The 19,381-nt window shown below is 46.3% G+C and overlaps 1 protein-coding gene across 1 annotated transcript in view; it reads right to left on the bottom strand.

Annotated features, from left to right (window-relative positions):
- The window catches only part of LOC141060146 (uncharacterized), a 233,730-nt gene that overhangs the window by 75,595 nt on the left and 138,754 nt on the right, over positions 1–19,381 (bottom strand). The window contains 1 exon segment of the mRNA XM_073556425.1: positions 3,049–3,891. Within this exon segment, the coding sequence (XP_073412526.1) occupies positions 3,049–3,891 (843 nt within the window).

The raw sequence follows: 19,381 nt of genomic DNA, 5'->3' as shown, positions 1-19,381 counted from the left end.
CTCTACAGAAGGTTTCCAAAAAAGTTGGCAACTAAGAGACTATGGGATCGTCACGCTCCCACAAGGGATTTACCCAAGCCAAAGCTTCACCCTCCAGATGTGAAACCACAAACGCCACCTTAGCCCGATCGGTGGGGTATTGCTGTGGCAACAACTCAAAGTGAAGGCGACACGGATTTAAAAAACACCTGCAGAGTTTGGGATCGCCGTTGAATCGAGGCAGCTTACCCAAACAAGGCGGGGGATGTGGTACGGGAACAGAGTCTGGGTCACGGGAAAAAACCTGAGTCGGAACGGTGGCGGCGGACTGTAGATTATTCAAACGATCAACCACAGAGGCCATATAGCGCAACATACGGGACTGGGTGGGTGTCTCGCTGTTGGGAGAGTTTCTGCTGGAGGCTGGTGAACTATGTAGCATATCTGGGTCAGCGGACTGCAAAGAAGACAAACGAGACTCCATAGATTGCATAAAAGACATAATGCGATTCTGATTTTCGCTCAAAAACGCCAACTCCTTCTGAGCAGAAAAAGAGGCACCAGCGGGATCCATGGCCTGATTATTCTGTCACGATCCCTAGAGTGGACCCTCTGGGCCGTGATACTTACCCACCCTGAGCGAGCTGACCTAGTAAGACCACCTCCCTATACAGGGAGCGGTCAGGGAATAAATAGAAAGGGTAGTGAGAACCGGTACAAATATCATATAGAGAAATCTAATAAACTTGTCAAATCCAGTTATAATCAACATACTGCCAGAGTATACTACCAAGGACTATAATTGACCTTTGTAACATTACACATAGAACAAGGGGGAGGACGAAGCCAAAACACAACCAATGGTCATAATAAAATTGCTTTATTTAAGTGGTAAGGTAAGGAACAAATACAACATGCTTCGTAGCTAAAAAATCATTGCCAGCGGATCAGGACGCAGAAAACTATGTTGCCAGTACTAGAAGGAAATACCATAACTAAATGGCAAATGCCACGTAACAATATATATACACCAAAGGCCTAATCAGCAAACATATCCTAATGGAATACCTGTGGTATAATGGTTACTAACCAAGCTGATAGGCAACAAATCCAGCAAAGATCAAAATGTATTTGCATGGAAATAATGCATATTACCTGGAGAAAGTAGCAAATGGCAAACAGAGGGTCCCTGTGTCCTCCTGTGTCTGCGTCAGGGGCAGACCCAGGGGGGGTAAAGTACCACGACTGCTGGTACCAGGAAGCCGGCTCGTAGGAGACGGAGGAGGCAATGGGAAACTGGGGGGGATGGACTAGAGACACCGTGGAACGGGGGCTGAGGAGACGGGACCAGATCCAAGACCACCAGAGCCCAGGAGTGGGCAGGCACTATAAGAAAGGAAAGCACACGACAAACAGGAGTTAGCAGAGCGCATACTGGGAGGCACCCGGGGATCAGGAGTGAGCGGAGCACACAGTGGGGAGCACGCTGGGATCAGGAGTGAGCAGAGCACACACTGGGAAGCACGCTGGGATCAGGAGAGAGCAAAGCGCACGCTGGGAAGCACGCTGGGATCAGGAGAGAGCAAAGCGCACACTGGGAAGCACGCTGGGATCAGGTGTGAGCAGAGCACACACTGGGAAGCACGCTGGGATCAGGAGAGAGCAAAGCGCACACTGGGAAGCACGCTGGGATCAGGAGTGAGGAGCGCACTGGGACGCACACTGGGTTCAGATGTGAGTAATGAGCAGGGCGCGCATTTGGGAAAGCACGCTGGGATCAGGAGTAAGCAAAGCGTGCACTGGGAAGCACGCTGGGATCAGGAGTGAGCAGAGCAGAGCGCGCACTGGGAAGCACGCCAGGACTTGAATAATAGAAGAGCACCAGCACTGGAACCACAACTGGCCCCAGAAAAGATACTAGCGCAATAGTCAGTCGCTTCCACTAGCAGGAGGAGGCCTGATATACCTGGTGTTGCCACCACGCAAAGAGGATGCTTCCGGGTCAGGCCGCATAAAGCGCTGAGGAGGCGCGCGGCCTAAGCTGCCTAGCGCGCGTGCGTGGCGGATGGGATACCCGACGTGGCCGAAAAGCAGGAGACAGAGGAGAGACACTAGGAGGAGCCCATTCAGTGGCACACCGGGGAGTGAGGCGAGTATCCTGGGGCCAGAGGGCAGGCCCGTAACAGGTATTTTATAATAAAGCTAATCACAAAAGTAATTACGGTGTAAAGATGGATATTTAAAAAGGACATTTTAGATACCAGACCACCCATTTAAAGGATACACACTAGTGATGAGCGAACGGTCTCGGATGTTATCTGAGTATCTTGGGTGAGCTTGAATAATATGTTCGAGCCCCTTCAGCTGCATGTTTTGCATCTGCTAGACAGCCGAAACACATGCAGCGATTGCCTGTTAGGCATGTGTCGCCTCTGTCTAACAGATACAAAACATGCAGCCGAAGGGACTCAAACATATTATTCGAGCTCTCCCAAGATACTCAGATAACATCCGATCATGCTCCGATAACACAATAATCGAGCACGTTCACTCATCATTAATACACACATTATCACGTATTTTGTACTAAAAATGATTCTATTTGGTTCAATCGCAAATGTTGCACCGTTCAGCTTTTACAGGCTTTTTGTTTCCATAGATATTGCTGAATGACTATCCTAATTTTAATGTAAGATTTATATTCCTTTTTTATCTGTTTTTTTTTAGCTCCTTTTATGGTTGTCACATTTCAACACAGAGGAACATGACCAAGAGCTCATTTGTCCAAAGTGGGGGCAGTGCAGGAAATGTATACTGTGACTGTACTGTATACTCTGCTGAGGTGAGTGAACCGTCTGTTACGTTCTGTCCTACTCCAAAGCCTCAAATGGCGGGAGGATCAGACGGAACAGAAGACAATGAAGGGAAAGAACACACAGGGTCATGCAACTGGGCTGCGATGCGGACACAGAAACCAAGCAGGTAATGAAAGTATATTAGAAAAAGACTAGTATGGAGCTGTCAAGCTGCTGGTTCTTATGTAGTGGACAACCCCTTTAAAATGGTTACTCCTGTTTGTGCGTTCTCTTGTGTCTAATAAGATTGGATACATTGGCAAAACACTTGTCACAATCTTTACATGAAAATGGCTTCTCCCCTGTATGAGTTCTCTGATGTTTCACAAAACCTGATCTGAAGGAAAAACGTTTCCCACATTCTGAACATACAAATGGTTTCTCTTTCGTGTGAATTCTTAGATGTTCTATAATATGTGAATTATGGCTAAAACACTTCCCACATTCAGGACATGAAAATGGCTTCTCCCCAGTGTGAGCTCTCTGTTGGTGTTGAATAAGGCCAGTTTTTTGGCTAAAACATTTCCCACATTCTGGACATGGGTATGGTTTCTCCCCTGTGTGAGTTCTTAGATGTTTCACAAGATATGATTGGTTACTAAAATACTTCTCACATTCAGTACATGAGAATGGTGTCTCCGTTCTGTGATCTTTGCGGAAATGTTTAACGAGACTTGATTTGTCTCTAAAACTTCTTCCACAATCAGGACATAAAAATGGCATCTCACCTGTATGAATTCTCTGATGTATAACAAGCCCCGATCTGTGACCAAAACTTTTCCCACATTCTGAACAATAGTATGGTTTCTCCCCTGTGTGACTTCTGAGATGCTCCACAAGATTTGATTTGTGACTAAAATACTTCCCACATTCAGAACATGGAAATGGCTTCTCCCCTGTGTGAAGGCTTTGATGTTTCACAAGATGAGATTTCTGACTAAAACATTTTCCACAATCAGGACAAGAATACGGCTTCTCCCCTGTGTGACTTCTCTGATGTTTAACAAGGCCCGACTTGTGGCAAAAACATTTCCCACATTGTGAACATGAATATGGCCTTTCATCTGTGGGAGTTTTCTTGTTCGAAGTAATACTAGGTCTCTTTTTACAATGTTTTTCACTTTGAGATTTGCCCCCCCTTTTACGTTTAGGTCTTTCTTTGCCTATCAGATCAGCTGGAGCCATCTTGGAGTCTGTGATCTCATCACCTGAAAAAAAATAAAATAAAAATATCCTATTTTTGCAAACAATATATTAGTTTCCTTTTTATTAATCAATAAACTTTATTGACACTATAAAGAAAGGAAAAAAGTTGCAGTACTATAGTCAAGATGGTGTTCAATTTGAGTAAGGCCGGAGTCACACTGGCGAGGAATTCGGCAGAGTGAGAGGCGCTAAAAGCACGCATTAGACACAGACAAATGATTCTCTATGGGGTCACTCGCACCAGGCGTATATTTCTCATCTGTATCCTACGCTCCGTGCCAATCGCAGCATGCTGCGATTGTCAGCGTACTACGGCCGTAATACGCCAATGCAAGTCTATGGGTGCGCAAAAAATACGGATTACACACGGACCACACATGTGACTTGCGAGAAATACGCACCCAGTGTCTTTTAGCCAAGCCGACAATTCAGTGCGTTATACAGTAAACTCACACTGACAGGTTTAATAAAGAAACAAAAGAAAAGATATAAACACATAGAATACATATATAAATATGTATATATATATATATATATATATATATATATATATATATATATATATGCATTCTATGTGTCTATCTAATCTTTGGTTTCTGTTATAAACCCTGTCATAGGGCTCCATTATATGTCCATTTTGCAAGCCTGCGAGAAAATCTCGCCATACGGATTACAAACGGATGCTCACATGCGCAAAATACGCGACCGCACCTTGCTTACGGATGACATACGGAGCACTGTTTAGGGGCCATTCATCCGTATTTCGCCTGTAAACTACGGACCGTATTTTGCGCAGGTTAGTGTGACTCCAGCCTAAGTCTATCACAACTAGATGTGAAAAAGTAAAAGGTTAGTGATGAGTGAATGTGCTCTGACAACGTGTGCTGCTGCTGTGTGAAGACATCAGTGACACAGAGCTGTCTCATTCACACAACAGAGGCTTTGTCACACAACAGATTACATCAGTGACTGCCATCCCCTGTGCAGATTAGAAGCTGCAGACCCCCATCACTGGCCATCACACAGTCTGTTCTCACTGCTGCCAGCAGCCTGGGACAGTGAGGGGAGGAATTACTGATAATGAGTTATGTATTGTAATCATGGAGTGGCCCAGAATACAGGACGATTTTCCCTCCTCACTACTTTCACTTTCCATAGATCACTGTTCAGTGTGTGTCTGGGGGAGGAGCAGCTCTCTGCTCTCTGCACTGAGGCTGCTGGAGGGGAAGAATTCGTTACTGTGTGATGAGGGCTGCTTCATGTGGACGGGGAGGGCCTGTAGCTATGGAGGGTGGGGTTGTTGCTATAGAGGGCATGCTTAGAGTAGAGTAGGAGGTTACAACTAGTTCTCATTTCAATGCCATAAGACACACTCCCTTGGACGTTCTGTTCAGAATATCTAGAAAACCGTGCAAACTAGTGACAGAAAGTAAATTACTTATTGTCATAATTCTGCAGCCCAGATATGTACTGAGATTATGTGAAAAGCCCGGACAACCCCTTTAAGTACAACCCTTCTTGCAGTCTCCTGCTAATTAAAAATGCCTGTGCAAGATGAAAGTAGTGCTAACCCAAGTAAAAAAAGAGAGGACAGATGATGCAATATGATAGAACTGTAGAAAAAAGAGACATGGAACGCACATCCAAAAATCATTCGTTGTTCTAATGCGGATTTACAAAACGGAGCATGAGGTGAACATGAGCACCTTTAAGGGTGTAAAACATTACGGACCCACTGAGAGGGTCGTCGTGACGTGGCAGCAGTTCCACACAGTGATCAGAATGTTACAGTAAGAACCTCATGTTCAGTTTTGGACATTTTTGCCTAGCGGCACTAGATCAACGTTTGATTTTTGGAATTACTGTCGAAGGATTTTTTCTACAGTTCTGGTATAACTATATGACTTTCTATAGTGTAAGAAGGGATATTTGAGATTTTGTTTAGTCGGTTATGACAATGGGTGCATTTACCCTGGTTGATTTTCGTGAATGAGTGCTGTTCGGAACGCTTGGTGCTAAGTAAACAGCTAGCGTAAACAGGCTGCCAGTCACATGATGAAACAATCACCAAAAAAATAATTTGTTCATCGTGTTTACTTTTAAGCTTGTTTAAAAAATCATTCTCGGCAGCACGTCATCCTGTGTAAACAAGAGACAGACTATACACACACAGAACAATCATAGAATCATAGAATCGCAGAGTTGGAAGGGACCTCCTGGGCCATCTGGTCCAACCCCCTGCTCAAAGCAGGATTCGCTAAATCATCCCAGTCAGATGTCTGTCCAGCCTCTGTTTGAAGACATCCATTGAAGGAGAACTCACCACTTCTCGTGGCAGCCTGTTCCACTCATTGATCACTCTAACTATGTACATTCAATGATCGTTCTATGTACATTCAAGTGCGATACACTGTCTAACCAGGCTGCGAAATGACCATCGATGGGCTTCTATGTAGCAGATCAGCAGCCATTTATGGGCAGAAGCATTGGCGCGATACTTAATGGGGGAGCCCCAGAAGGCCTACTACGACTTATTCTTTAGCGTGTTGCAAGGCTATGTCACACTGAAATTTTGGCGCGCTTGTGGGTGACGATGGCTGTCAGGGCGCAAATGTTTGATCTGTTGACTGCCCAAGGTATTGAGTCCTCAAACTAATTCCCACCATGGAGAGTAAGTTGTTGACCAAGTGGCAAGGGCCTTATGAGGTGGTGGAAAAGCTTTGTGAAGTGAACAAATAGATTCATCAACCGGGAAAACACAAGCCGTACCAGGTTCAGCACATCAATCTCATCAATCCGTGGCAATACAGAGATCCTGTTGAAACTCCATGTTTACTGGTCAAGCCAGAAGCAGATGTTGAAGGAGTCGCAATTGTGGAGACGATGCTTAAGGCCTAAAAACAGCAGTGTCGGGAATTGCTTCAACAGAACTCAGACCTGTTGTCAGATTTGCCGGAGTGAACAACAGTCATAAAACATGAGGTTCTGACCCAGTATGAGGGTGAACTTGAAGCCCTATTGAATTCCAGAAGCCCGACGAGAGCTGATCTCTAAGGAATAAATCTTATATTGAAACTCAAAGTCATTGAGGAATCCAAGAATGGATGGTCTAGCCCGATTGTTTTGGTTCCAAAACCCAATGGCGAATGGGGATTCTGTAACAATTATAGGAAGTTGAGTGAAGTCTTCAAGTTCAACGCATCTCAAATGCCGCGTGTCGACAAACTGCTCGAGAGACTTGGGCCGGCAAGGTACGTAACCACTTTGGATTTAGCGAAGGGATATTGTCAAATCCTCATGTCCCAAGAAGCCAAGGAGAATAAGTCCAGATGCCGTTTGGACTTCAGGGAGCCCAGAGGGCCATGGACCGGATCATCACACCCCAACAGAATTACTCCGTGGTATACCTGGACAATATTATAATCTTCAGCCCGGATTGGGGAAGTCATCTGTGAAAGGTCCAGGCGGTGTTTGACGCTCTTAGGAAGGTGGAGTTTCAAAAAAAATGTGCCATGGGTAAAGAAGAGGCCAAATACCTAGGATATGTAGTAAAGATGAGATCAAACCCCAGATCAGTAAAGTGGACACAATCTAAAACAGTCCGAGACCGCTTTGAAAAAAGCAAGTTATAGCCTTTCTAGGAATCATGGGGTACTACAGGAGATTTATCCTAAATTTTGCCATGATGACCGCACCCCTGACTGACCTCCTTAAAGGGACGAAATCAGCTATGGCAAAATAGACTCCGGAGGCGGAGATGGCCTTTCAAGAACTGAAAATGGCTCTAAGAAGCCAGTCCTTTTTGCCCCCAACTTCAAGAAGGAATTTGTACTCCAGACAGACGCTTACAAGTTGGTTTAGAAGCAGTCCTTTCTCAGGAGGTACATGGGGAGGAGCACCCCATTCTCTACCCGAGTAGGAAGCTGTCAGCATGTGAAAATAACTATTCCATTGTATAAAAAGGAATGCTTAAAGTGGGCAGTGTACACATTACTGTACTATCTGTAGGAGTGAAAATTTAAATTAGTATGAGACCATGCCCCACTCAGGTGAATGAGGGAGAAAAAGGGAAAAAATGCTTGAGTTACTTGCTGGTTTCAGTCGATGCCCTCTCGAGAATCCAGAGTCTGGTATTAGAAGGTGCCAAGCCTCACGGCTTTAGGCAGAGGGGGAGGTATGAAAGGTGGCTACTGCATATATAGTTGATGGGAGGTATGTATCAAAGAGATGCTTGTCATCTGTGATGTAAACCTGGAGTATTGCTCTAGTGCCCATAGTACCAAGAGGCTTGTTTGGTGCATCTTGGCCAAGGGCAGCCTAAGAGATGGGCGGTCTGGTTGCCCACATACCCCACCTCTGGGTGTGATTCACATGTTAAAATAGTTTTTTGTTTGACACATGGTCTGTGTGTGGAGGAAAAAGGCCTCCTGTGAGCAGGTACACTGGATGCTATCCAGCCTGTGTGATGTGGACTTGCTCTAAAGAGGCTTTGTAAAGAACCGTTTACTTTGTTTTGCCTGCCCTGAAAATAGAATTAGTCTTACTGGTAATTCGGTTTCTAGGAACCTTCCACGCTAGCCATATCGGAGGATGTCTCCCCGCCCTAATGGAGGACAGGAAATGCACAAGAGGTTAAATAACCCTCCCTACTACCTCCAGTGTTTTTTTTATGTACACACTATCATGTATAGTTACCACCAAAGTGCAGGAATCATCCAGTAGAGTATCAGATAAGGGAGGGAAATTAGTGCTGTCGTGGAAGGTTCCTAGAAACCGAATTACCGGTAAGACTAATTCTATTTTCTGTAGTCACCTTCGACCACGACAGCCATATCGGAGGAATACCAACAACTAATTTCTTAGGAAGGGACAACAGCCTGCAGAACACGTCTGCCAAACGTTAAATCCCTGTTGAAATTTAGTCTATAATGTCTGGTGAATGTATGGACAGATGACCAGGTGGCGGCTCTGCATATCTGCTCCGAAGATGCGTTCCCTCTTTCTGCCCACGATGTTGCTACTGAACGAGTAGAGTGGGCTCTTAACGATGTTGGAGGGGGAACGTTCTGTGACGAGTAGGCGAGGTTGATCGCTTGCTTGATCCAATTCGCGATTGTATTTTTTGCCGCCTTTTTGCCTTTATTTCGACCTGAAATCTGAATGAATAAATTCTGGTCAATCCTCCAACTCTCCGTCTGCTGTAGGTAGAAGAGAACTACTCTGCGGACATCGAGGGTGTGGTACAGTTCTTCTTTCGTGTTGGAGGGGTTTGGACAGAAGGAAGGCAATATAATGTCTTGGAACCTGTAAAAGTTCGAGACTACTTTAGGCATAAAGGACGGATCCAATCTTAGGATGATGCTATCCTCCATGATGGTTAAATATGGCTCCTGTATTGACAGGGCCTGTAATTCACCTATGCGTCTTGCGGTAGTAATTGCCACCAGGAACACGGTTTTTAGCGTTAAGTTTTCCAGAGTTGTGGAAGACAGTGGTTCATATGGTTCACTGGTCAGGCCCCTGAGAACTAGGTTCAAGTCCCAGGGGGGGGGGGGGGGGGGGATCTGGCTACGGAGTCTGGGACGGATCCTAGACGCTGAGGTTATGAATCGTTTGATCCATCGATGACTTGCCAGGTCTTGGTCGTAGAATGAGCTAAGGGCTGACACTTGCACCTTTAAGGTGCCAGGTGTGAGTCCCAGATCCAGACTGTCCTGAAGAAATTCTAATATCTGTGCAATATTAGGATGGAAGGGATCTGGAGAGTTTGGGGAGCACCAAGATGAGAACTTCTTCCAGACCTTCCCATAAATGGCGTTAGTCACTGGTTTCCTACTCTTTTGTAGGGTTTGAATTACTTTTTCAGATAGGCCTCTAGCCTTTAGAATTCTGGCTTCAGTAGCCAGGCCGCCAGGTTCATTTTGCACGGGTCTGGGTGCAGTAGAGGGCCCTGGCAAAGAAGATTGGCTCTCTGGGGCAGCAGTATTGGACCTTCCTGAGCCATGTTTTGTAGGGCTCCATACCAACTTCTCCCTGGCCACAAGGGAGCCACCAGGATTGTGGTGACTTGCTCTGCCCGTATCTTCTGTAGCGTTCTCGCTATCATGGGAATCGGAGGGAAGGCATAGGCTAGATTGAAGTGCCATGGATGGGAGAAGGCATCTACTTTCCACGCTCCGTCGGTGGGGCTGAGGGAGAAAAATGTTTCCACCTTCGCATTTTGATCACTGGCAAAGAGGTCCACCTCGGGATATCCCCATCTTGAGACCAGAGACAAAAAGACTGTTTGGTCTAGGCTCCATTCCCCGGGATGAACATCCCTCCTGCTGAGGAAGTCTGCCTCCACGTTGCCCAACACCCTTAGATGCACTGGTGATATGGACAGTAGATGTTTCTCTGCCCAAGAGAAGATTCTTGCAGCCACCAATTTTAGGATGAAAAATTTCGTGCCCCCTTGGTGACGGATGTAGGACACCGTAGTCATATTGTCTGAGTAGACACGTAAAGGATGATTTTGGATAAGGGTCGATGCTGCCTTCAGCGCTTCCTCTACCGCTCTTAGTTCTCTCACATTTGAGGAGCTGGTTCTGACGTCTGGGCGCCGTATCCCCTGGAAGTATGATTTCTCCACTATAGCACCCCAGCCTCTGACTGGCATCTGTGGTGATGATTTTCAGGGGAAGCTGATCCCAGCTGACCCCCTGATGGAGATTCTGGTGGTTCAGCCACCATAGAAGAGACACTTCACATGCCCGGGAAAAGGGTTCTCCTGGTCTGTGTATTTCGGTGTTTCCTTGAACACCGGAGTACATAGGACTGAAGGGTTCGAGTATGGGCTTGGGCCCAGGAGACGGCTTGGATGCATGCTGTAAGCGAACCTAGCATGGATAATGAGTCTCTCAGGGTTGGTGCTCTCTGGGCTCTGAACTTGGACACGCTCTGAACCAGGTCGAGTTGTCGTTCCCTGGGTAGAAAAGATTTTCGCTTTCCCGAGTCGAGGAGTATCCCCAAGAACTTTTCCTTGTTGAGGGATGAAGGTCTGATTTCTCCAGGTTGGGGATCCAACCCAAGGATTGTAGAATCTCTAGAGATTTCCCTACGTCCTGGTTCAGGCGAGATATGGATGGAGCTATTATTAGAAGGTCGTCTAGGTATGGGACAATGCAGATCCCTTGCTGGCGAATGAAGATCAATTTCTCTGCCATCACCTTGGTAAATACACGAGGGGCTGATGACACTCCAAACGGTAGGACGTTGAATTGGTAGTGGTTGACCAGAGACCCCTGAGATACCGCAAACCTGAGGAATTTCCTGTGGTCTGGATGAATCGGGATGTGGTAGTAAGCATCCCTCAGGTCTATTGTAGCCATCACCCAATCTTGTCATATGAGGGGGATGGCTGTCTTGACCGACTCCATCTTGAATCGCCTGTACTTCACCACCTGGTTTAAGGGCTTTAAGTTTCTAATAACCCTGTGTTTCCCTGAGGGTTTTACGACTACAAAGAGGCGAGAGTAGTGGCCTCTGCCTACCTCCTGACGTGGGACTGGGGAGATCGCTCTTGCTTGCAGAAGTGTTTTTATGTCTGACAGTAAGGATCTCTGGAGGTGCGCCTGTAGAGAGGTTATTCTCAGGCATTGAGGGGGAGGACTCTCGAATTCCAATCTCAGTCCGTCACGAATGGTGCGAAGAACCCATTGGTTTGAGGTTATAGACTGCCATTGATCTATGAAATTCGAGAGTCGGCCCCCAACCGGAATACTGTCATTGTTTGTCCGTAGGGTTTTGTTGTTGCTGGGGGGCCAGAATATTTCTGCCCTTACCTCCTTTCGGATAACTCCACCGGCCCGTTTTGCCCTTCCCTTTAAAATCTCTCCAGGAGGGCTGGTCACGGGGGGGACGAAAAAATCGTTTTCTAGGTTTCCTTTGTTCTGGAAGCGAATTCTCCTTATCCGTGGCTTTCTCCAGGATATCATCCAGAGCTGGGCCAAACACATAATTTCCCTGGAAGGGAATTGCACAGAGTTTTGTTTTTGACGTAAAGTCTCCTCCCCAAAATTTCAGCCACAGTGTTCTTCTGGCTGAGTTGGAGAGGACCGCAGACTTTGCTGCTACTCGTATGGATTCCGCGGAAGCATCGGCTAGGAACCGTTGCTTTCTGTAATAGTGGAAGAGTCAAGGATTTCTTCCCTGGAGGTTCCTTGAGTGAGGTGGTCTTCCAGTGTAAGCAGCCAGCGAAATAGGGACCTGGCTACACATGTAGAGGCTATATTGGCCTACAGCAGGGTTGTGGATGCATCCCAAGATTTCCTGAGCAGGCTCTCTGCTTTCCGATCCATGGGATCCTTGAGCTGAGATGAATCTTCGAATGGAATAATAATAATAATCTTTATTTATATAGCGCCAACATATTCCACAGCGCTTTACAGTTTAAGAGTTTCAAAACACAAGTCATAAGTAACAACGTTAACCATACAATAATTGAAGCAAAATAAGACGAAATGAGACGACCCTGCTCGTGAGAGCTTACAATCTACAATGAGGTGGGGGAGATACAAAGTACAGGTGTGTATTTACAATTGTGTATTTACAATGAAGGTCCAGCCATCTTGAGGGAGTGAAGGATGGATGGAGATAGTGAATGGGCTACACACGCACACTTACACAGAGAATTACTTTGATCAGTGAACGTGATAGGCCGCTCTGAACAAGTGTGTTTTGAGGGAGCGCCTAAAACTATGCAAATTGTGGATAGTCCTGATTTCTTGGGGTAGAGCATTCCAGAGGATAGGAGCAGCACGGGAGAAGTCTTGGAGTCGGTAGTGGGAGGTACGGATTAGTGCAGAGGTTAGTCGAAAGTCATTTGCAGAACGCAGTGATCGGCTAGGCCGATAGACAGAAATGAGGGAAGAGATGTAAGGGGGTGCTGCACTGTGGAGAGCTTTGTGGGTGAGAACAAGTACTTTGAATTGGATCCTATAATGAATGGGCAGCCAATGTAAGGACTGGCGAAGAGTGGACGCATCCGAGTACCGATTAGCCAGATGGACGATCCTGGCCGCTGCATTAAGTATGGAGTGGAGTGGGGATTGTCGAGTGACGGGGAGGCCAATTAATAGAGCATTGCAGTAATCCAGGCGGGAGTGGATCAATGCAACAGTTGGAAGAGGAAGAGCCGTTCTCTTAGTCACCCTGGACACCTGCATGTCCACTTTAGGGACCTTCCATAGGGAGCAATCTCCCTCTAAGGGAAACCGATTCCTCAAGTCTGAGGGAACGGTAAGTCCTTTCTCGGGAAGGGCCCATTCCTGCATAACCAGGTTTCAGATGTTTTCGTGAATGGGAAACCCCTTTTGGTCTTTGGGCTTTAGTCCCCCAAACATTTCATCCTGAATAGAGCATTCCACTTCCGCCTCCTCCAACCCCATTGTGCCCCTTACCATACTAACTAAATCCCCCATGCCCTCAGAAGAGAAATAACAAAAAATACTATCGGGTCTGGGGGCGGAAGTGGAACTCTCATTTTCCCATGCCTCCTCTGAGTTAGAGGTATTAATTTCGCCCGCGTCTGAGTCAGATTCCACAGGGGCCGCTTTCCTTTTCCTAGCGGGAGGGGGCTGTGGTGCTGGGGGTCTGGACAACAGTCATCATAGAAGTAGAAGTCATCCGCAGAAGCAGATCGAGAGGGCTTATCGCCATCCATGGTCAGTCTGTCACAGTCACCAGTGCAGAAATGGCCTTACCTGGACGCCCCCAGACCAGGGTTTTAATAGCCGAGGTCCATCAGCGAGTTCTGTGCTCCTCCCCTGGTCCACAGGTGGTGGTAATCTTGATCACCCCTCCTTGCAGCTGATTCCGCAGCTGTCAGCGGTTGTCCCGTTCTCCTGCCCTTTCTGGGGTCGCTGGCTCCGCCCCTTCGACCTGGTTCGCCATGAGCGTTCCACTGGGAACACTGGGATGGTGAACCGGAAGTTCGGCGCCGCGTCACTTCCGGTGCGCGTGTGCACCCACCGCTGTGGGTAGGAGGACGCCGGGGAGCTCACCGAGGATCCCGGCTGCACGTTACCGCCTCGCTTTACCCCGCGGGGGGGGGCGCAGGAGAGGCGGGAGGGTGGCCCGAGTCGCGCCGCAGCGGAGACGGGAGCGGCCTGCCATTCGGAGGAGAGCAGAGCCCCCGACCGTCGGCCGCCCGGCTTCCAGGTATTTCGGTGAAGTGCGTCCGGTCGCCGGCCACGGCAGCACTATCTCGACCTCTTCATACCCCATAGGGGACAGGAAAAACACTGGAGGTAGTAGGAAGGGGAGGGTTATTTAACCTCTTGTGCATTTCCTGTTCCCCTTAGGGCGGGGAGACATCCGATATGGCTGTCGTGGAAGGTGACTAGAGAAAGGCTGCTTACTGTATATACTCGAGTATAAGCCGAGGCACCTAATTTTACCACAAAAACACTGGGACAAGGTATTTACTCGACTATAGACCTGGTATGCATTTTCCCCTCATCCCTATCCTTGGAATGCATGGCCTCCTCATCCCTATCCTGGTATGCATGGCGCCTCATCACTATCATAGTATGCATGGCCTCCTCATCCCTATTTTGGTATGCATGGCCTCCTCTTCCCTATCCTGGTATGTATGGTTCCTCATTCCTGAGCTGGTATGCATGGCTCCTCATCCCTTTCCTTGACTGCATGGCGCCGCATCCCTCTCCTGGTATGCATGGCTCCTTATCCCTATCCTGGTAAGCATGACCTCCTCATCCCTATCCTGCTATGCATGGCCTCCTCATCCTTATCTGCATGGTTCCTCATCCCTATCTGGGTATACATGGCGCCTCATTGCTATCCTGGTATGCATGGCCCTCATCAGAAAAACATAAAACAAAAATAAACCATTCTATTTACCATCCTTGCGCTCCCTCGCAGCGTCTTGTTCTGATGCCAACAGATGCAGCGGCGGGGCAATCACGTGTACCTGTTGTGTTCCACGAATGGGATCAACCTGTAATTTATATTTCCCTGTGTTGAGTTTTTCCACCAGCAAATTCTCTGTTGTTGCTAGGCAGAATTAGACTGTGTGAAGATTGTCCCTATGTCCCTCCTGTAGCTGAGCTCTGTATTCGGTAGCTCCTCCCTTCTTCTTCAGTTTATTCTACAGCAGCCATTACTCAAGACGCATGTATACTGCCCTGTATATATTACTCCTTTTTACCTACTGTTCATTGTAACTAATACAAGATTTTTGGAAGAAAACAGCATCGCTTCTCCTGGTCTTTTTACAGTTTCATTGCCGGTGGAGTTAAACTATCTGCGGACGCCTGGTGGTGCGAGTATAAGTTATACAATAATCTAAGAAGCTGATAGTTAGAATGCTTGGGATTTGCAGCCATTAGAAAAAGGCAGAATAAATACCCGTTACTAAAGGGATCGAATATGCACTGCCCTCCACACCCATGGGCTTATACTCGAGTAAATACAGTAGTCTTCCTCTGCTTGTGGCTGATTTATGAAGCACCAATAAACCAGCTTGGACATTTAAATGGAAACGCTTCCTGTGTTGCCTTATGTTGTACCCAAATGAGTAGCAATTCCACGGGGGGACAAAACCACTTTTTTTTTTTCAATTCATCACTTAAAAATAAGCTATATAAAAGTTTGGCTCTGCCGTAATCACACCGGTCTGGAAAATAATATTTTTAACACACAATGAATACCATAAAAACAGAACCCAACCCACACTGGCCAATTCACTGCTCTTGGAATTTGTTTCACCATTTTCCAACAAGATTTATGAGCGACCCTTACCGGTCACGGACGGTGATGATGGGTTTTTTTCAGGTTCACTCTTTGTTCCATCTGAACTTTCCTGCAAGAATGAAATATTACAGACATAAGAAAATGGAAAAAAGAAGCACGGATTTATCTTACAGTTGTGCTCAAAAGTTTACATACCCCGGGCAGAATTTTTGCTTTCTTGGCCTTTTTTTCAGAGAATATGAATGATAACACCAAAACTTTTTTCTCCACTCATGGTTAGTGGTTGGGTGAAGCCATTTATTGTCAAACTATTGTGTTTTCTCTTTTTAAATCATAATGACAACCCAAAACATCCAAATGACCCCGATCAAAAGTTTACATACCCTGGTGATTTGGGCCTGATAACATGCACAGAAGTTGACACAAATGGGTGTGAATGGCTACGAAAGGTAACATCCTCACCTGTGACCTGTTTGCTTGTAATCAGTGTGTGTGAGACGCCGTACCGTCAGCGATGCCAGGCACGGAGCGCCAACACGCATGCGCACCGGCCCCCTAAGGACACAGGGAAGCGAACCCGATCATGTGACATGGAAATACCGTATACTACACAAGGAGGGCAACCGAAATAAATAATATAAGAGAGACAGGCCTAAATATAGATATAAAGAGCGCAGTACTATAAAAGTGTTTACACCAATGTGAAGAAGTGAGAAATTACTCCTGAAAAGCAGAAGACAGTTTGAGTACATAATGAAAATGGGAAACAAATAACAAAATAAGCAAGAGAACGGTGAAAGATGGTGGTGCCACTTTGTGGGTTTTTTTCTTGCATCTTATTAGCACTATGTTAGCATGGTCTATATATTCTAATAAAGATTATCATATTTGAAGTGACTATGAGGCCTATATGACAGAAGTGTCACCCAAAAGTGACACCATTCTAAAAACTGCACCCCTCAGGGTGCTCAGAACCACATTCAAGAAGTTTATTAACGATTCAGGTGCTCCACAGGAATTAATGCAATGCGGAAGCAAAAAAAAAAATGAATATTTAACTTTTTTTCACACAAATTATACTTTAGCTCCATTTTTTTATATTTTCCCTAGGGTAACAGGAGAAATTAGACACCAAAATATGCTGTGCAATTTCTCCTGAGTATGCCGATACCCCATATGTGGGAGAAAACTACTGTTTGATCGCACAGCAGAGCACTGTTTGATTTTTTGAAAGCAAAATTGGCTGGAATCAAGAGTGGACGCCATGTCCCGTTTGGAGAGCCCCTGATTTGACTAAACGGTGGAAACCCCCCCACAAGTGACCCCGTTTTGATAACTAGACCCCTCAAGGAATGTATCTTGACGTGTTGTGAGCACTTTGGATCCCTCGGTGCTACACAGAAGTTTATAATGTTGAGCTGAGAAAATATAAAAATCACATTTTTCCCACAAAAATGTTTTTAGCCCCAATTGTTTTCATTTTCACAAGGGTAACATAAGGAAATGTGATTGGGTGAGAGATAGTAACTACAAACTATGGACAGGGATTGCGAACGCGTCATGAACAGTACCAATCTCTGCTATTCTCCACACGTCTACGGCTCCCACAATGAGAGCTTTTTCCCCAAACTTTAATTAAGACTTGGGCCAGATTTTCCTCCTCACTAATGCCGCCTCCGTCACCGCTAATAAAAGTAAGAGACCTGCCTGGCCTATATCTAGACCGCCCTTTAATTAAGGACACAGACTCTCTACATAAAATAAACGAAAGTCTAGATGCTTTCATAGAAGATGGTGTAATCGTCTCTCTGCAAGATCTACAAACTAAATTCCCACATTACTTTTCTTCTTTACAACAGGCTCAAAAGTGCGATCAGATCATACTTACAATCAGGACTACCATATAGAGAGTTGACAGGCTTTGACAAGATGCTGACCCAGAGGAACACACCAAGGGGTGTGCTGGGTAAACTCTACCAGATGCTCCTAGCCCACTCATCCTCTGCTAAACGGGCGTTTATATTGAAATGGGAAAGAGACCTGGGGGTGGAAAAGATATATAAAAACTCGCATGGCCCTTCTGGTTGTGTGAGGGTTCAAGAAAACTCTTACAAGATCCTTACCAGGTGGTATACCACCCCTGACACAAGGCAGATTTGGCAGCCTGAGGCTTCCTCTAATTGCAGGAGATGTATCGGTGAGAGGGGGGATCATTTTTGCACATATGGTGGCGATGCGACAAAATTCAGCCTTTCTGGAGTAAGGTACTTAAAATTACGACAAAACTTTACCAGCTGCCGAACCCCCCATCCTTGAAATTGATATTTCTAAACTGGTCAAGTGATATTGCACAATACAAACACAAAAAGCTTCTTACGTATCTGTTGGCGGCAGCTAAAATGCTCATCCCCTTGCACTGGCTATCACAGAACAGCGCCACCCTGTCAGAATGGTTACACAAGGTAAATCAGATATACCACATAGAAGAAATAATAGCTAGCACGTCATTCAAGCTAGTTAGATATGGTTTGACCTGGGCACCCTGGAAACTCTATAGAGAAACAGACGAAGACTTAAATCTGCTAAACTCTAAGTAAACAAGATTAGTTTGCCCTAAAGGGGGTTTTACACATAGCGATATCGCTATGTGTGATACTTACCTCCAACCGGCTCCCCCGCTGTCCATCGCTGATCGCACAAGAATGTCCGGCTCCATTTCTAGACGTCTGCTTCCTGTTGTGACGACGAGCGACGCGTGGAGGAGGGCCGGAGGACGTCAGGATCGCTGTGTGTGAAAGGCGAGTATCGTGCGCTGCGTCGCTGCTGCATCGCTGTGAGGTCTTTCTGTGTGACAGCTCACTAGCGATCATTTAGCGATGCACCAGCGATCCTGACCAGGTCAGATTGCTGGTCGGATCGCTGGTGCATCGCTAAATGTAAAGGGGCCTTAAGACCAATTTGCATGAAGCAACACCAGTTGACTATCCAGATTGACAGGGCACAACATCTAACGACTGGACATCCCCCCTGACTAGAATTCCTTCCCCATCCTTTAACATCCCCCCTTCCTCTATCCTTCCTCCTAAAGATTGCAGTAAGGCTCGGCGCACATTTATCCTGCCCTCTGTGTTGAGCGCTTGCATCGGGATTTCCATGTAAATCTCTGAAATCCGTTATACAGACGGAACCTCTGGCGGAAGATTCCCTATAATGAGGCAGATGGAGGCACTGTGGACGCTGTCTGACCTGTGATCCAGTGGTGTCCGTCTTTTTAGGATTGCATAAAAGTCAGTCGCAGTTTTGTGCACTTCTGAAAAGGACACCACTGAACATTGGCCAGACGGATTCCATAGTAACTCTTCTGCCTCATTATAGTGAATGGATCCCTCAGGGGTTTCATCTGAAAGACCTTGGTCTTTCCCTTTGACTCAAGATTTCAAATATGAAAACTTGGATAGACATTGTCTGTCCTGTTAAAAGATTGGGTACTTCAAGTGTCATTGCTTATGATTTTAATATATGTACAGCAACGCCGGACTGGTAACTCATGTAAATAATGTTGCTTGATCTTGCTAGTCGCATGTATT

This window comes from Dendrobates tinctorius, unplaced genomic scaffold (genome assembly GCF_039654945.1).
Source record: "Dendrobates tinctorius isolate UK_male_01 unplaced genomic scaffold, ASM3965494v1 ptg000232l, whole genome shotgun sequence".
Taxonomy (NCBI): domain Eukaryota; kingdom Metazoa; phylum Chordata; class Amphibia; order Anura; family Dendrobatidae; genus Dendrobates; species Dendrobates tinctorius.
This window is presented reverse-complemented; position numbering and strand designations above follow the sequence as displayed.